At 36.1% G+C, this 19,938-nt stretch overlaps 1 protein-coding gene across 3 annotated transcripts in view; it reads right to left on the bottom strand.

The window, feature by feature from the left end:
• Nucleotides 1-19,938, bottom strand: part of SUPT3H (SPT3 homolog, SAGA and STAGA complex component) — a 316,060-nt gene that overhangs the window by 33,177 nt on the left and 262,945 nt on the right. For all 3 annotated transcript variants that reach the window (XM_014958227.1, XM_014958229.1, XM_014958228.1), the window contains exons 8-11: nt 18,631-18,743; nt 17,913-18,020; nt 17,304-17,492; nt 14,931-15,041 (exon numbers count right to left, since the gene is read on the bottom strand). In XM_014958227.1, coding sequence (XP_014813713.1) covers nt 14,931-15,041; nt 17,304-17,492; nt 17,913-18,020; nt 18,631-18,743 — 521 coding nt within the window. The remainder of the gene's footprint in view (nt 1-14,930; nt 15,042-17,303; nt 17,493-17,912; nt 18,021-18,630; nt 18,744-19,938) is intronic.

The following is a 19,938-nucleotide window of genomic DNA, read 5'->3' on the forward strand; positions in this document are numbered from 1 at the left end:
CACTCTTTCAAAATCACTGCTCTGCAAGATACAGCCCCAGACCCTGTAAATGTTGCCCGTTTTCTTAATCCACAGATGAAGTACTTAACATCTGGCTCTTCTGGAATGAAAAGAGTTTGCAGAGTCTGCTTACACTTCATTTATCAAATGGCAACTCAGTAACTCTCTGTCACTAACTTGTCCTCTTCATTACTTTACAATCCCCAATTAACTTTTTCCCAAAAATATTTGACAAGGAAACCAGACCCTAAATAAATTATGTTTGGAAAACTGTAAAGTTTAAGAGTTTGCAATGTAAATTTTCCAAACCTGCAACACACAGTGAATGCAGAGCTCCGGCAACTTCGCCTATATCTATATTAAAAAATACAGCAGCATCAGGGACTTCTCAGAGCAACCCGCAAAGCCTTGTTGCCTTTTTGTTACACTGCACTTGACTTCAGATGTCTTCTGCACCCTGACAAGGCGTCCAAAGGTCCTAAGACAGAATATTGTTCTGTGTGTGTCTGCTTCAGTTCAAAGTATCTGTAATGACACTGGGGCTACCCCACCAGACTCACATCTTCGTAGCATGAAACGGAGAGTGTGTGTTGAATTCAGTTGATACCTGGCTTAAAAATACATGATGGTGTTTGCATGTCCAAGGCTTTCTAAGTAGTAGTTAAATCACTACACAGATGAGCATTTCCAAAACTGGATAGCCTGGGCTTGTCCCTCAGGGAAAAGTTCATCTGACTTGCTATTACGATGACAGTCTCAGTCATCATGGTGAAAGTCAGAACTTCCCAATATCTTTGTGCTATTCTTGGGGTATACATCAGTAAGTACTAAAGACAAATGGCTGCTGCTGACTACAGGCAATTGAGTACATCAGTTTAACATGAAATATTACTTCTTTGGAAAGAGACATTATTAGAAACCTGGAACCCATGATTTCTTAAAAATAAAGTTTATGAAGTTGGGAATGATTTTTTTCCATGAAAAAATAAGAAATACAAGGGGGTTCTTCAGCAACCTGAAGGAAATTGTGCTTTGATGAATAGGGAAGTCTGTAATAAATTAGGGGAAGCAATAATACTATGCATTGTAACCTTTGCTCACAGACATGGCAGTAAGTGTTTCTTACCCTATAATACAACCGGTAAAGATTCCTGTCTGAATAACACAGGGCTAGTTGGCTTTTCATGCCCCTCTGAGAGCTCTCATGTCAAGCTGCCAGCTCAGGCTGAATGTGGATAAACTGGAATTCCTCATCTCCTGCCTATTCCAAATCCTCCACCTCTGTTCATCAAGAACCTCACGGCCAACACCACCACCACCACCATCAAGGTGTATAACATGGGAGTCAGCTCTGACACTGAATGCTTTCTATGTTCACACTCAGATTGTAGCTTTACTTTACCTTTTTCTTTCCAGATAACAATCCTAGTGGCCTTCCTTACCCTTCGTCCAGAGTCTGATCTGCTCACTGAGGAAGTTACTTATGAATCTTATGAATCTAGCTTTGAAAAAAAATGATATTATCTTGTTTGCACTAAGACATAAAGCTCCTGCCAAGCTTGTTTCTCCTGCCCATCACTTTGAACGTTCCTCTCAGCTGCTTGCATTACAAGCTACTTTCATTTTTCCTACATGGCATATCCTCCTTCTGTGCAGCAGCACATCAGCCATCAAATGACCGATTCCAACCTGGATCAGCGTTTGTCACTCTTTGCTGTGCACACACCAAACATTCAAGCCAGCAAACAGCAGACTAACTTCATCACCCACTGTCACTTAATTCTTAAAACTCTTCTGTGTTATGACTCCTACAGAAAGAAAATCTCATACTAGTTGGATAATTTATGTACAGAAATCACTTCCTCACAAGCTAAAAACCACTATACTATCTCTCTTCTACTCTACTGTTTATCTTATCAAAGCTTGCCATTTGTCTTCTATATATATTGCAAAACCTATTGAGCCACCAGTAAATATACAAATAACAGACAAATACAGAGGAGTGCTGGATCTTGACTAATGTTCTTACACTGAAAAACATTAGTAATAAGATTTTTTTCCCCTTTTATAGAGTTAAATGACTATTTACTTCTGTAATGGAAGTTGAGACTCAAGAAAAAATACTACTTTCAGGAAATATGCCATCATGCACCTTTAAAAAACATAATAAAAACAGTACTCTTTTACATATTTCAGGCTAAGAATTCAAAATGTCTAGTCATTTTTGATAATTTGGAACTAGCTATAAAATTATTTCCCAAAATTAATATTCCTTGATTGTGTGAAGGGCTTTCAACATGTTCTAAAGAGCCACGACTAACAGCTTTTCATCCATTGTTGAGCCATCCAGTTTCTCTCTTTTGTACCTAGTTATCTCTTTTTATCACCTAAGTATGACTGTAGTAAATTATGGACAAAGATGGACACATCTACCTATTAAGTTATCAAATCCCAAGCTTCCTAAAGTGGCAACAAGCACATACCGTTCTTCTGTACCATATGCTTCTTTTTTTAAAAAAAAAAACCTTCATGAACAATGGTGAGATTGTTTAAACTTTCTTGCTAACAGATGCTGAAGGAGCTGTATGCTTTTTCTCAGAAGCACCTAATCTACACTCCGAATCTACACTATATCTTCTGATGGTAATTTAGGTGTCGTGTCTAAACACCAATTAGAACTACAGACTTCTTGATGGTAAGTATTAATAATTTTTCCTCCTCCATGCAAGAAAAAAAATAGCCAAACCCTTCACCACTGACAAAATTAACCTACTGAAATTAATATGTCTCACTTCCAGGGCGTTTGTATGGCAATAATTCTGCACGGAGACTGCTTGCTTCCAGCAGTTTTATCACCTTCTGCAGTAAAACTAACACATGTAGATTCTCTGGAGAGTCTTATTGTTTTTCCTGTTGTCTCAATTCTTCCCCATCAAAAGTGACAATCCTGTCAGCACATCACCACATTTAAAGACCGACCTGTGCTAGCACACAGCCCGAAATGTTGCATTTGTACAATTTCTCCAGGCTGGATACCAACCTCTTCCCTGTCTGCCTAACTTGCCAGTGTTAGCAACCCTATTCAAATCTTTATTCTGTGATTTTTTTCTTCTTTTTATTCTTATCCTTTATTATTATTATCCTCTTAGAATTATTGGAATTTAAAGTACATGAAGTTAGAGGCAGGTAATTCATTGGTAGAACTCGTAGCTGTGGAATTAATTCCAAATTGGTAAAATAGAATAGAAATTTTTTATACACTCAAATACATTGATTTTCCTTAGTCATTCAGCAATTGAAGCCTGAAGGAAACCACCTATTTGATACCTGTGCTAAGGGCTTTGAATAATAGCTCAGGATCTTTATGAAAGACCAATACATTACATTTTTATCCATGTGCATATTAACTCACATAAATACTTGCAGAGACACAGAAGAGTGTCTCACCAAGAAAAAATCCCTCCTCCTATCCTCTCTCCTGTAGTCAGATGATTGTCACCATCACTGACAAAAGAACTACTATAAATTAAATGTCCAGAGATATCAGGATGCTAGGAAGGATCACTTTATGTACAAATGACAACTATTAAAGCTTGTCACATGGCAAAGACTATGTTCTTGGATTTGTTTGCTAATATACATTTAGATATAGATATATTTATAAACTAGAAACGTACACATCTTTGCATCTCTGTTTACATCTCTGAAAGTCCTTTACTTCTACAAGCATCCTCCTCCATCTTTTTCTCCTATGTGCAATAAATTAAAAAAAAAAAAAGGTTGAAGTAACAAATGAGTCAAAACATACATTACTAATAACACTGAAAGTCTCAATTTAGCAGTTGAAGTAACAGATGAATCAAAACATACAGTACTAATAACACTGAAAGTCTCAATTTAGCACATGCTTTTGTCAGACTGAAGGTATAGTTTAAAAATTAAGCAGATGATTGCTTTGCTGAACTGAGGTTTACACGACCTTGAAGTTAGAGTCAGAAAGCTGGAATAACGCAAAACCTCAAGGAAGGGAAGAAACACAGAAACCCCAAACTGAAATTCATAAAATGTGTTCAGCTGCCTCAAGCCTGGTGTTTTCATTTGATTCTGCTGGAGAAATATTTGCAAGCTCTACCAAGGGCACAGTCAGGCTCCCTGAAATGGGTCTAGTTTGGACAAAAGGAGAAATTAGATGTTAAAGAGATTTTCTAGTAACCATATAGCAGTGTTGCCTTTTGCTGCCTGGAGGCATATCAGAGGGATAAGGGATAACGAGCATCATTCTCTCGGCAGGCAGAGAGGACAGAGGACACAGACCAGAGGAAATCAAGCATCATTTATACCACTGCTCGCTAAACAACTTTTTTTGCTATTATCAAAGATGTAAATGAGAAGTGACACCTGACCATGTGGGGCATGATAAATGGACAGAAACAAAACACAAAGTCCCTGTTTAAACTTTTATCTCCTCCTCTGTGCAATGCATTGCTCAATGGGTGCTCAAGTTTGAGCATTATAGGACTTCACATGTAGGAAAGTAGGCAACTAGAATGGAATATAACAGATAATAAGAGTTATAAAAAATATTTCCACTTGGTCTGGGTGTTCCCAGGTTATTATTTGTTCCTTTCCAGATTTACCCTGTTATTCTAGAGATTCTACATTTATTTGCAAAGTGACAAGGTAGTGATGCCAGAGATGTCCACAGGTAGAGCATCTATCTGAGCTCAACGCAGTAGGACAAGTCTGTCACACGTTAGTGGTAGAAAGAACATCTGAAACGGAGATCCTGCTCATGAGAAATTAAGTTCCGTGCAATTTTCTTCAGCCATAGGTTAATTCCGACTCAAACGGTTATATTACATGATCCTAAAGTTCTCATCATGTTTCATCCAGACAGCTCACATCCTGTGCTTCGAGGCCCTGCAGCACCGCGGCAGCCCCACACAGCTGCTGCCTCTCACATCCCCACCGGCGCCGGCCCTGCCAGAGGTGAACTGACAACCCTGAGCCTTTTTACTTCATAAAGCACTTCTAAAACTTCCAGGGAGAAAAATATGAATGAACGCTCATTTTCACGGGAAGACTGAAAGAATTGTGCAGAATACTTCTACTGCAACTCATCTTGCATCGTATATTGCTATAAGTACATAATATTGTCCAAAATCTAACAGACTAAGGACACGAAACCTGCAGGGAGCTGCACTATTATTCTGTGCAATGACAAGTAAGAAAAAGCCCCACGTTGTTCTTAAGATTCTTCAGTTTTGTTCTTAAGATTCTTCAATTATCAAGTTTCTATTTATTAACCTTTGTACCAGCATGGACATGCTAGATGGATGAAATGTTACTATCTTTACAAAAATTAATGAAATTACTGAAGAGAGGCACGTTTAGATATCTTCCCTTTGTGTAGTATCTTGGAACACTAAATTAAGCTTCCTTTTTTTCCCTAGTATCTTCTGTAGAATTATATTTGCTCACCTTACCCTTGAAATGTATATTTACGTAGCTGCATGACATGTTGAATTGCCTCGAATCTGTACCAGAATTCAGGTTCTCATTTATACTAAGGTCTTTTAAGCCTCTCAGGAGGCATGTAAGAACATACACATCATTTAAAAAGTAATGTATTCTTACCCTCGGATCCTTTTACATCAGTACAACGTGTAAAATGTCTCCAGTATGTATTTGAGTCTGGCCATATAGTTAGAAAAAAAATAATTATATAAAGATTATGAGATTAGGAGTTGCTTTCTTTTATATGAGAGATTCAGTCGATTGCAAACTTCATCGCTTACTTACTGTCTTCTCACTAACGGAGCTGGTAAAGTTGTTTGCTGAATCAGAATTTTGTTAATTATTAGATGTGAAAAGGAATTAAATCTTACACCCCTATGTTTAGCAAGACGCATGTGTTTCGTTTAGTAGTTCCAAGTGTAACCTGCTTGAGGAGGCAGCGACACGACGGAGCGGCCGTGCAAACTCCATTAGCAGAGTCGTTTTGCACCAGTATCTCCTGCCTCAACAGAACCACATCTATACTGCCTGGAAGCCTCGCGCGCCGCTCCCCCAACAATTCATGCACTGTGTCGTGCAGCAAGACACTGATGTATGTGCAATCCAAGAATTTTAAATGTCCCCACAGGATATCAAATACTATCCAGACCGTTTGTAAATACTTTCCCAGCGCTCCGGCAGAAAAGGAGCCAGTTCTTTTCAAATCTACTTAAATGACATTTTTGTCTTATCTAAAAAATCTATGTTCCTGTTTAATAAAATCATCTGGGCAACTTACTGTTTCATCAGTACTGCAAGCTTATGCCTTCATTAATAAATTCTGTTTGAGCGTTAAGATTACCCCCAGTAGAGACAGCTGGGAAACTGCAATATAAAGTCAAGCAGCACATTTAATGACCAACGAACTTCTGGAAACTTAGTCCAAAATGATACATCATTGTGTCAGACACTCTTAAGCAATATGCAGCTTGGTCTCCCTCTTTAGAAACATGAAACCCCCTGAAACCGCTACCACAAATTGTGAACCTTTTAAATTACTGCCAAGCCACCTGCTTTTCTCCAGGAAACTTCATAAAACTCTCCAAATTAGTAATGTCATTAAGTAAAGCTTACAGAACTGTTGTTATTCTGAAGGAGTATTAGCTGTTTAGTTTAAGGAAACCAACGGGGATTTTTTTCATGGAAAGAACTGTCATGTATATTCTATAATCTATTCCAAATGAAATGCTTTAAAATGTTCTTAAATTTGCTGTTCTTTCACATTTTAATTTTTCTGGGAGAAAACAGTATAACCATATTCTCGGGATTAAACTCTTATAAAGAAGAAGTTCAGTTCAGGAGAGGGTATGCAAAAGATTCTCAAACAGTTTATGTGTCTTCAGATGGCATTAAGAGCTACATAAATCAAATGTCCCATTTTGCATTTTTGAATAGCACTGGAAGAAATAGTGCTGAGATAGAAGAGGGAGCCCGATTTCCCCTGTTCATTCTCTTTTTTTGAATGGTTCTACAGAGGGCGGGCAAGGATGGATTATAGGAATGCCTTCTGTCGAGGAGTCGGCCAAAACCGTACCATCTCATCTTGGAGTAATTTATCCAATAAGATGATTTAGAGGACAGTTCAGTGGCACCATTTTTGGAAGGCAAAAGCAGAGGGGAAGGGATATAAATCAAAGGTGACTGGCAGGTAAAGGATATATGCAGCAATCAGCCAAACCATGTGCACACTGGCACAAATTCAACAAGATCATTTATAAAAATTTTAAGTCAGGAGTACACAAAAGGGGGTCTGGTGCTAACTAAATCCACAGATAGATTACACGCCACTGAAATAAACACTTCCAGATGCTGGCATACAAAAACCTTTTACAGAAAGAAATGTTTTCTTTCATAAATCTGAAAGGAGGAACCTTGGGTTGGGGGTTGGGAGAGAAGGGAACAAGATTTCCAAACTGAGATTTGACTTCCTACTGGTTTTATAGAATAATAACTCATATTTTTCAAATGCACAGTGTTAACACTGTAGAATAACAAATAACTACAGACAATAGTTTGAAGTATAGACAAAAACATTATATATATATCTATAAATGTTTAATTAAATAAAATGTTCCTTTTTTTTGCTTGAAGAGAAGAAGCGATAAAAATGTCAATTTGACTTCTATATCGGACACTGAATATATAACTGAAGGAAAAGCTTTCAAATGCCCTTTGACATAAATACATAAATTTCATTTTTGAAAACCGATTAAGAATGAAATCCTGACTTCTTCAAAATCAGTATCAATTGATTCTGAATATCAATAGCGATAGTATATAACATAAAGGAACTTAAATATCAGAGATTTTTAAATTTGTTTTTATGTGCATAATTTCTTTCAGAAACAGCATTCAAAATTTTTTATCATTCAAGTGATTTAGAAAAATGTAGATGTAATGTCTCCCCATTACGTATATTGAAGCAGTTGTTGAAGATTGTATTCCAGAACTTCTCACTATGACTTTGGTCTGAAATATGCAAAAAGAAATTTCTTTTGGTTACGAAGACTAAGTTGCAAACCAAATGTGAAGCTGAATTTTTCTTGAAGTTTAAGGAACCTGAAACAATCTTGCTTTTCAAAATGTCCTTTTCTGTTATCTCCACACGTATCATACTGCCACGCTATCCTTTACAATTTCAGAGTTTCCCTCTCTTCTTTCTACCTCCACAACCTGCTTTTTCAGTCTCTCACAAGCTCAGCTTTGCCAGCTCTTCAGCTACTACTTCACAAACTTTGTTTTCTAGAGGAAAGCAGTAGAGTTGATATCATCTTTATTAAACTGAAATTACTAAAGCTTTGTGACGAACTTCAGTATTTTTTGCAACAGAAATTAAGAATTTGCATAAAAGCTGAACTCAAGCAGGAGCACTTTTAAACAATCAGAAGTAAACAGTCTTGACTAAGTATATAATTTGATTGTGAAACTATTATTTATATATAAACGTAACTTATTGAAATCTACACGGAATACTTGCGGTTATTATTTAAGAACCCATAAGAGTATAGGCAAGGCTGTATAAAGCTCAAATAATTTAAGTCTCAGCCAAACAGCATTCTCTGGTGTTACATGTTCTTTATGCAGGGAATGTCAAAAGCAGTATCATAAACGTGGTTTTGTAAATTTTCATTGTTTTATGATGCTTAGGCAATTTTATGGGACTGAAATTTTTAACGAGAGAACTTTTAGACTAGCAAGTCTTTTCAGATGCAAATTACCTGAAGGAGCATTCTTCCAAAAAAGTAAATACCCAAACAAAAATTAGTTATACCCTCTGTTCATTCAATATGCTCCATTTACACACACATACGCTGCTGAATAATGGCTACTGTCTTCCACAGGTCTGTGCAGGATTACAATTTAAAATTATAATCTCAGCTTCTCTTTAGCCAAACATCTAAAACATTTCATTTCAGAACTGACATAAGCTAGAGGGACAAAGCATCTGGTTTGGAAACATTTATTTATTCTTTTTGCCTACATTTATTTATTCTTTTTGCCTGTGGTCTTCTACTGTTGTGGCTTTGTTTTTAATTTCAGAGTAAAGGATGCTCACTGTGCTTTTTAATAGGGTTGTTCTCTTACCATCACAAGCACTACTTACAAACTGTTCAGGTACTACTTAGAACTGTTCATATCAAGGTTTCAGGTAATCACTGTATATTGATCACAGAATAAATATTTTTAAAGAATTGTTTATTGTTTGTTACTCCAACTGTTAGAAATGCAATCAATTCAAATAATTTAAAATAACTTCTCTGGAGGCATTACGCTTGTTTTCCTGGTAAATAATATCCATCTGATATCTTTGTGAAAACCTTGGCATACTAAATATTATTATTTAGAAAAATATTCAGATGAACATGATTAAACCTATAGGTCCAGTCAAAACTGCGGACCATTTTCACTATGCACTTTACAGACATGAGGTTTTTAGATTAATCTAAATCTAACATATTATTATTATTTTACTTCTTGGACAGTCTGTAGAAAGATTGAGCTTGTTATAATTTGGTTTGGTATTGATTTTGATCCCATTTAAATCCTGAAACTTATCAAAATCAATGATGCTGCCATATTGTAAAGTATGTAAGTGCCCAGACCCAAAGGTTGATCAAGAAAGAGGGATGTATCCAGGTCATGCTACAAGATACAGCAATTTGCTCTGTCTCAAAATGACTTTCCACTGACTTCCTATTGAACTCCACTACCTTCTGTACAGGTAAGAGAAGTAATCCTCTTACTCCCTTCATTCTAGGTTGCACTTCAATGTGTCTAATAGTTAGACCACTCATCCAAACGAACCATGAAATCATCTAATTGTGGTTATAGTCTCCATGTAAAGGGCTGTAATACCAATATCACTGTGCTTGAGATCCTCAGATAGACTGAACTGATGTTTAATGACTCGGCATTCAGAATTATACTACTCCTTAACTATCTAAATTAATAATAAGAAAAAGAACATGTGTGGAAGAGTAAAATTACAAGTAGATGTTATATAAAACCGTTACAATATTCAAATATACTAATTTCTTATCCAAAATATAAATTAATCTCTAAATATAAAATGTCTGCTATTCCTATGTAAACAAATTTCCCATTTTCCTTCACCAAGGAAGCAAGATTTAGACTGCAATGAATTAATACACATAACATGCCGTACTTCCTTAACTTAAATGCACAGAGCACAGAGAAATAGGTTTGGCTACAGCACATGGAAGTGCATCATCCCACACAATGAAAAGTTACATATTTCCTACTTGCAAAATTATATAGAGTTATTTTTCTTAATATCAACTATTTATTTCTCTGCTCCTTGGAAGTCTGGACCATGTTTTAAAGTAGGCAATACTGAGTACCACCTAATACTGTTAGTAGAGAATATATGGATAAAATATATATTGTCTAGACTACCTTAGGCATAATACAATGCAGAAGAATCTAGAGTACACTTGCTGCTTTCCGTTGTGGCTTGCACTTGGAAACAAAACCTAAATGCTCTAATTATGTTAGTCATTTTGACATAGCTATTAAGGTCAAAATAAATGCAAACGGATCATTTTCACTAGTTTAATGCTAGTCCTCATTTACCATGTGATTATAAAACTTTCAAAGTGCTCTTTTTGTCCAAACCAACATCCATCAAATGCTGCTAAAGAATAAAATGCACAGCTTAACTCTTCTTCCAAACCTTATTAGGACCACTTATCACCAAATCAGACGGAAGAGAGGGATGGTCATGGTGAAACATCAAAAAAGGGAAAGGTGTCAGAAAATGTCACTGTTCATCCTTCACAAATATATATTAACCATCTTAAGAAAATAGTCCCAAAAGAATATGCTTTGTTTTGTTTGTTTGTTTGCTTGTTTTTTTATAACATATTCTCCTATATTGTTTTTATAAACAGTGTACTGGTAGGATAAATACAAGACCAGAAGATGACTCTCCTATCAGTTCATATTCCCTTGTAAGCCAAGGAAACAAGTAAGTTTTGTTCAGTTGAGCAGAATCAAGGCCTCATACATCACAGTCTTGATGGCAAGTGACTCAAAGACAGAGGCCCTACTGGGGAGTTAGCTTTAGGTGTGCATGGGCAAGTACCTGGGTCAAATATGAACGAGTCACCACTGAAAAACATGTCAATCAAGTCAAAAAGCAAAGTAGATCCCTTCCTGTAAGCCCACGGAGGAGAAGGGAGGTAGGGGATTTTCGCATTTTTGGAGTGTGGTTTTGCATCTGGAGAAAACAAGGATGGTTTCCTATCGGGTAATCTAGTCAAATACCTATATCTTCATCTGTCTCTGTAATTACATATGGGTCTTGCCACTACTGAGGGTGAGTTTCCAGACAGTGCAGAAATTAACTTTAGTCTAAGAACTGAGAAGTCCTGTTTCATCAGAGAAATGATAAAACAGTGATGAAAAAAGAAAAAAAAAAAAAGATTAAAAATGCAGGGAGACCAAAAAAAGAAAGGGAATTGATAAAATCTGCATTTTAATATCAAGGGCAGTTAGAACATTGTCTGGTTTTGGTTTAAAATGCAATCATCTGCATTGGATATTTCATACGAGAACATTGATTTTATAGTATCTCACACTTTTAAATGGGGAAATACTATAATATACTTTGCAGGTCCAGATTTTTATTCATTTCTCTAGATGTACTATTGATAAAGTCTTCCAAAACTCAATGTTGTTAAATCATAAACCTTAAAAATGATACACTGATACATTTCGGGGAGACTACTGAATGCCTCACACTAGGCAGCATGGCAAAAAGCCAAAAACCAACTCTAGCTAAATTAAAAATAATTTCCCAAATGAAAAAGAAAATGTTTGCTCTCTGCCTTGTATGGCTGGCTGGAATGAGATGGAAATTACTTAAAATGAAAAAATAGTCCAGGGCTGTCCATTATTTCTTACTAATGTACAGCAAGGGTACAATTCTTCTGTAAATCCTCCTTCCTGCTCAACAGTCACATATCTAAGACAATTTCAGAATAGCACAGGCCTACAAAATTAAAATAATTTATTAAATTCCAATAATTTTACTATGGTAAAGTTCATGTAATATTGCTTTGGAAGACAGGAAAGCATTTAAAGTGATTCCCTTTTCTTTCCCCAGCCTTTTCTCAATGGCCTTTACTAAAACAAAACTGTTGTTGAATACTTTGGATAACTTATTTTGCCTATTATTCCTCGTATCGGATTTCCTGTATGTTCCTAACACGCGTGATGTAATTTGGGATAGTTATGTACATGGTCAGGTTTCTAGGACTGTTTTTACATTCTTCCTGTACAATTATCATAAACTTATACTGGAGTAATATTGCATTTTGGCATTAGCAGACTTGTACTTTTTTCTTGTGACTGTTGTAAAATTGTAGAACAATGTCTTTTTCTTAAAATTCAGTCGAATCTATATATTTGAGTGACTGAATTGAACATGCATATAGCTCACAAAAATGGTTGTTTCTTCAGTGTGCTACACTCATGCTTTTCCTTGCCTCTGCATTAGAACTGTTATGTTCTATGTTAGTAGAACATGAACAGTAAACTGACATCAGAAAACTCAGTGCAAAATATCTGGATGTGCAGAAATATCCTTCCCCTTTACCTACAGCCAACTCTGTCAGGGCACCTATTGACTATAACTCCAAACTGATGTGGAAGGATGATCAACAAGCTTAAGAGAAATGGAAGAGATGGTGTGCAAATGTATATTCCTAACTTCTTTACATGAAGTTTAGGTTAATTTTAAGGGTGGAAACAGCTGAAAGCATGACTGAATCTAATGACAGATACAATATTTCTCTCTCTGCAGTTGTGTGTCACCATACAATCATGAGAAGCACAATGAGTAAAGCCAGCTTTACTGCTGGTTCTGTCATCCTGCATAGGAGGTCACACAGATACACAAAGAAACTATTGTGAAGGCAGTGGCAAAAGGAGAAAGAAGAAGTAATTCAAAAGAAATGTTGCCACAGTACTATCCAAAATGCCTAGAGACAGCATTTTTTTAATCCATCAGCGTGATAGTCTGGCAATATGAAATGGTTGGGTCAAGGTAAGCATCAATCTACCTTCATGTTTTCTGCATTTGTAAGGAACTTAAAGGAAGTTTGAGGTACTTTCTTCTTGGCCAACTGTGATAGTGATGTTTGTCCCCAAAATTGCCAGTGAGGGCACTGACCAGAAAAGCAGGCAGATTGGCAGACCTAAATGCATAGTCTATAATATCTCTTAAAATCCATTTCCTGAACTTTCCTATTATAAAAGGCATCGTGTTACAGCTCTACAACATCTGTACACATCTAGCAGATGACCCAAGATCCCCTCTCTTGTTCTTGGCTTGTTTAGAGGGAACAAGATCTGTTCATCTCATCAACCACGTTGACAGTACATAATGTCAACAAATTAAACTCTTCAGTTAGTCGTGCTGTTTGGGAAGTTCACAAGATAGCAGGGCATAAAAAAACCCAACCCAAACCAGAGTATTTTATTATATCTGGTGGTTGCAGAGAAATTTCTACTTTGGTTAATAATTAACCAAGTGACTTTTAGTGAGGGTCAGCGAAGAAAGACTTACCTCTCTGTAACCGTTTATGTGAGCTCTTTACTGCTTTATAATAAAATTAGATACATTCTCTGCTTTCAGAAGCTATTGTCGTGTTCTTAGCTACATCTCTTAGCAAACTTCTGCTAAAGACACTTCTCCACATTGGACTAGAAATTCTATTCTATGCTTTACACGATATTAATTAACATTTTTGAGTGGCAAAAGAGACAGGTAAAATTATGTAAAGATAATTCATTGCAAATACGTATCAACTATCATTAATAAACCAAACATTTACTGCCATTTATAAAAGCATTGATCAGTTTTAACACTTGGAAAATTATAACTTCACATACTCATTTACTCTTACTTTTTCTTATTCCTCCCTTCTGCGATCAAGTCTCAGTATTGTTTTGATATTTATGGTCTTCATATAACTGTGCATAATTTTTCTGAAGATGAATTTCCTCCAAATTAAGAATAATTTTCCTTTCCTAAAATCCCTCCAAAAATGGAAAATTTCTTCCTGATTTTTAAGAGCTGAGATCTAGTTTAGTGTTTTTGTTTGTTGGGGTTTTTTTTCCTATAATGATTTCTTTGATATTCATTCTTTCCTAAACATAGATATTCTGAGGTAAGCAAGGATATATGCCACATAGAACAGCAGAACAGAAGAAAATGACCCCAATTTATGACATTGGAGACAGACTACTTTCACATTTGTATCAGATGAGAATATTAAATAAAGAATTCGTTTGGCTGCTCTGAACAATGGATTTGCAATTTGCATAGAAAGAATGATGGCAAAACCTCATAACCCATCAGTGTTTTACCACAAGCTCAGTTCCATTACATTTTAGTGGAGGTTCAAAGTTGTCTAAAGAAACCATTCTCTTCTTTCTCCAACTGTAAATGTGTCACTTGAGAGTTCAACTTCCAATAGGAACAGTATCTGACACACAACTAATTTTAGAATATAAAGTGCTCTTCACCATATTGGAATACATATAATTTAAAATAACTGTAAACCTAAACTTTGGAAAAACAGAAAATTCAAGCACTAACAAAAAAGCATAATTTGTAATTGAAAGAAAATAATATTTAAAAGAAAAAAAAAACTTTTTTGTCCTTCCAAAAAGAGACAGAAATTACTAAGTTTTATTTCCCAAGAGAATTATGCCACTTTTATAAAGAAAATTACAGTCACCACAAATTGCTCTCAACAATTCCAAAGCTTCTTCATTTGACCACTTGAAAATCAAAGTTCCTTAAGATTATAAATATAACTTTTTATAACTCTGTTATTACGTACTGTGAATGGGGAAAGGGGGCCAATCTTGTGGCCATAGCGTCGAATGGCCTCTCTGATGTGGCTGGGCTGGATGGCATCGCTTTGAGCCTCTATACCACAGGCTGCAGTGCTCTGCAACAGAAAAACACATAAATTGTTACTAAATCAAAAACACACAACAGACCTACAGTGCATAAAGTATGAAAATAAACCTTTATAAAATGGACCAATTTTTTTTTTTCCTGAGGATACACATCATTGCTGCCACACACTACATTAGAGAAAAAAAGCTATTAACAAATCAAAGAGGACTTTTACATGAACTTTGCTTAAGAGACCCAAAGAACACCATATTTGTCCTCTTAAATCTTTCACCTAGTGCTGCTGTATGTTGCAATTGAAAAGAGCAGAAAATGTTCAAACTAAAATGAAAGGGTCATATAAGTCATACTGCAATAACCACAGAAACTATTTTTAAAACATTTCAGGCTCTCATTATGATGTCAAGGGGTAGGGAAAATATTGAACGAGTACCCAAAGTGGAAAGCAATTTGACACCAAAATCGCCATTGAGTAATATCAGATTGAAATTTGAAGATTAAACACGTCACATAATGGTGTTAGAGGGATGCAAAAATATTTTAATTACCTCATACTGGAATGTTTTCAAATTTCAAATGACTTGTTGGATTAAGGACGCTAAACAGGAAAAATAAGAATTCACTGCTACTGGTCCATCAACTTCACAAAAATATCCCCAGGATTTTAGAAGAAAATGTTACTCTCTTCTCCTTGCTAGTCAAACTGAAATATTGGTTTAGGCTCCATCTAAGCACGGCTGGTTGCCAGAATTCACATGACTTATCAGAAAGATGGCTCTTTGGTAATAAATTAATGAAAACTGTATTAGTGAATGTACTAGGAATGACAAAACCTTACATTATACACTGAAATTTAAGGTACACACATTCATGGTTCTCCCATACATTTACACTCTATACTAATGCTGTCAAACTTGGGATATTATTTTGAAAATGTTTTATTTTCAAGAGTGCTGAGTCGACTGGAGCCTGTGTGTACACACGGAATTATTCATAATACGATGGCAGATTCTTCCCTTGCTGATTGACATTCATAAAGGGAATGTGAAACTCAAATATTTTCAGCTGGGCTGGGCCTTCATGGACTAAGAATAACACTCTTCACCACGTTAACTTGTTTGTCTCGATGCCTCAGTTATATCCAGTATATACCTAACCAAATTGGATAAGTCATGGGAATATTTCATTAAAATGGTGCACTTTTTAGAATATAATTATTTCAAAAGGCATTAAGTCAAACATTTAAGAATTGAAAATTGAAATATAACATATCAAAAACTACATCTCCACCTAAATTTTTGTTCCAAGGAATTATAATGGAAATTGGCCACAGAAACAAAACATAATTAAACGTAATATAAAAAAGGAGGACAAAAAGAAAAAGCTTTCAGAGAGGTTTTTAGCATTCACTAAAGGCTTTCTAAATGCAGTATAATAAGGGCAGATAAAAAGTTGAACGTATTAGATATCTACAGCATCGATGACACTAGGAGAAAAATCTTTTTCTATCTGTTATTGTAAAAATCACTGGTTCAATTGTGAAAAATGAGTATTTTTTTTAGAAGAGTAATAACACACAACAGAAAATCACAAGTCACTCCATTGCTCTGCAGTGAAATGAGTGCTGCCGTCACATTTTTTCAAAAAAAAGCCCTAAGTGACTCACACAGTGCTTCCTATCAAATTTAATCAAATCTATTTCCCTTGTGGTTTTAAGGTACGTATATCCCTCTCAGATAGAATACCAAGGATCTACAACAGAAGACAGGAATTGTAATATTTACATTTCACACTCTGAATATGAGACGTCCATATTTTATGCAAAGAAAACAAATATTTAGATTGAATGCAACCAACTAGTATAAAAATAAAGCAAGTCAGGCAAAGTTGTTCTAGGCAAAGAGGCAGATGCCTAATGCTGCTGGATGAAGGAAAATCATAACCACCTCTTTGCCTACTCTGCTTATGCTTTGACCCTCAAAACCTACACTAACTGCTACTGTCAGAGAAGGGGACGATTATTTGGGATGGTGTCTATTGCTGTTGCTGTAGAGGAGCAGCTCAGCTTTTGTTGTTACCTCAACAAAATTCAGTTTGCAGGCCTTGCTGAGAAGCTTTATCCTAACTCTGGCAGAAAGAACACCAAACCATATGTTTGGCCTTACAATAAAATTGGTAGTTAACATGTGATATAATTTAAATGGAATATTTAAAATAAAACATGTTATTTCCATGTTTTGGTTCGGGCTTTTTGTTTGTTTGTTTGATGTTTTCAGGATTGTGCACCAAATACCTTTTTTCTTTTCCTTTGTTTGGATTTGGTAGAGTCCTGTCCAATGCCACCATTCCCCAGGGCTCCTGATGGGGTTTTCCCGAGGTGTTGCTGTCCTGCTGTAGCTGGGGGTGTGGGTGTAGGAGGTGGTGTGTTTTCAGGAGAGTCAAGATTGGTCTTCACACTTGCAGATTGCCCTACGAGATGTTGCTATGAAAGCAAAATGTCATACAGCCATTATTTAATCAAATCACCAAAAAGAATTAATTATTGCCTTCTTAGATTTACTGTTGGAAGACATGTTAATACAGAATTAAGTTTACTCACTATAGAGATTACTATAATATCTGTATCGCAGCAATACGTGCAATACAGCACCTATTGCACTTGCCACTGTTGACAACTTTAACCTCCAAATCATCATTTAAACATGCTGCTAAGAATTTAATATTTGGAGCTATAATTTAATGTCTTTCCATCTAAACCCGTAACTTTAATGTCAATAAAATCCATAACAGAGGTCTGTATCAATACCAGAGTCAATACTATCTACAGTGAAAGCAACAAGCTACCAAATACATGTAAAAGTAAAACATAAAGTGCATTAATATGTGAAAAAGTAAGATTTACCTCATTAGTGTTGTGATACTGTATGAAGGTGGCAGATATGGCATGACTGAATGGGTCACCAGCTTTGGGAGCCATGTCCTGCTTAACCAAAAGGGCCAAGTCCACCAACTGGAGGGGTAAAACCAGACAACAAACAGGTAGGTTTACTGACATGGTATTTGCGACGAATGCCATTGTAACAATGAAAACAGAGAGGAGTTGTGGGTTGAGACAAATTATTCTTAGCATTTCTGAGTTGAATACAAAATTATTCAGAGATATTTCAGCCTAAGGAACCTCTCTTTTCCAGTTCTGTAAATATATGGAGTAATCTATCTACCCAAGAGGGCTTGGCTTGGCACTAAGGTAACGTTTTGTTTTCCAGGAAATCCTGCTTTTTAATCCAATTGTGCAATGGGGTTGAATGAGCCCCAGTGCACTGCCAAAGGTCACATAGCAAAGTATGTGGTTTCAGTTTGGACTTGAATAAAGTTCGTGCTGGACTCCACTCTCCACTGTAACCATTCTAAAACGCTTCTATTTGTGTATCAGATGGATGAATACGGTATAGTAAACATCTGCCATACAGTGAATTGAAAGGCAGACAGGAATCCAGTTAGCTTGGTTAGCTGAAGTATGGTTCTCAAAGGGCTTTCAACAAGTCACTTGAGGCTGAAGTGCATCCAAGAGTAATTAACTCCTTTTGGTTCACTAGAGTCCAGTCAGTACACTTCCTTACCTGTGCCACAGTCTCATATGCTAAATATGCCAAAATCTCCATTGCAACTGCATTTGGCTTTATTTCCATACTGCTACAGTCCAACCAGTCACGAAACTTGGATGCTTTCTTTGCTGGTGGTTCAAAATATAAAGGAAAAAGGAAAAGTTAACAACAGGTAGGCCAAAACCAATGCAATTTTTTTTCCAGTCATAGAAAAAACTACAAATGTGAATGTGATTTGATTGGCCACGGAAGGAATTATCAAAGTGGAATTAGTGGGGAAAAGACTGTTATTTCATATATAACATTTTGGAGACCCAAAATCAGCATGGAGTAAAGACAAAAACACACAGTTAATCAATCATATGAGAGATTTCAGAACAAGGAAAGGTCTACCTCGGAGGACCACAGATGGGACAAACCTGATTTTGAACATGTTATTGTAAAAGAAATTATCTGATTGCATGACATTTTTGATGAATGAGAGAAAGCACTAGAAGAAATCAACACAAATCCGAGTCCAGATAAAATGATATAATTGCATCAACAACAGTGAAGACAAATGAAGGAGGACAGAAGAACTAGGAAGTCCTTGTGTTAACCATGCAGGGATTAGGTGCTGACAAGCCAGCCAAAATGATTTGTAGATGAGTGTTTTTAAAATGTGCTTTGGATACCAAGAAGTAAGGATAGATGTAGATCTGCAAGTGATCAACATTCATAAGAGAACTTCCCAGTGCTAACGGATGAGATCACTTAGGAGAAAATAGAGAGAAAAATACGGGACAAAGAAACATGATATTTGCTGAGAGAGTAAAAGAAGGAAAAAAAGGAGGATCTTACTTAGGTCAGTGGTGGACAAGCTGATCACAGGAAGCTATGGAGACTTAGACAGAAAGGAGCTAGTAATAGAGAGGTCTTAATGAGGGCTGTTTGTGAAGACAGGACAACCAAAATGAAGTAAATACGAGGTGGAAGAATCATTTGTAATAGCTCTTTCACAGAGAGTCTTCAATAAGGATTAAAAAGCTAAGGAGAATTCAGGTATTAAACAGAAAACAGGTGTAAATAACGGGGTTTTTTTAGGAGCGAGTGAAAAAGCTACACAGGATTGCTCAAGAAAAATTAAAAAAGGGGAAAAAAAAGGCAAGAGAAAAAGTGTGAAGGTGACAGCAGGACCCCACAAAATGTTCTCTAAAATTTAAATCTGTAATCCTGTAGTACTTGATCCTTTGATAAACCATTTCTGTTGCCTGTCTTTAAAACTGCACAGAAATATGGCGAGATGAAAGTATGAATATATATTGTTAGAACAGGCTTCCTCAA

Source organism: Calidris pugnax, unplaced genomic scaffold (genome assembly GCF_001431845.1).
Source record: "Calidris pugnax isolate Ruff unplaced genomic scaffold, ASM143184v1 scaffold276, whole genome shotgun sequence".
Taxonomy (NCBI): domain Eukaryota; kingdom Metazoa; phylum Chordata; class Aves; order Charadriiformes; family Scolopacidae; genus Calidris; species Calidris pugnax.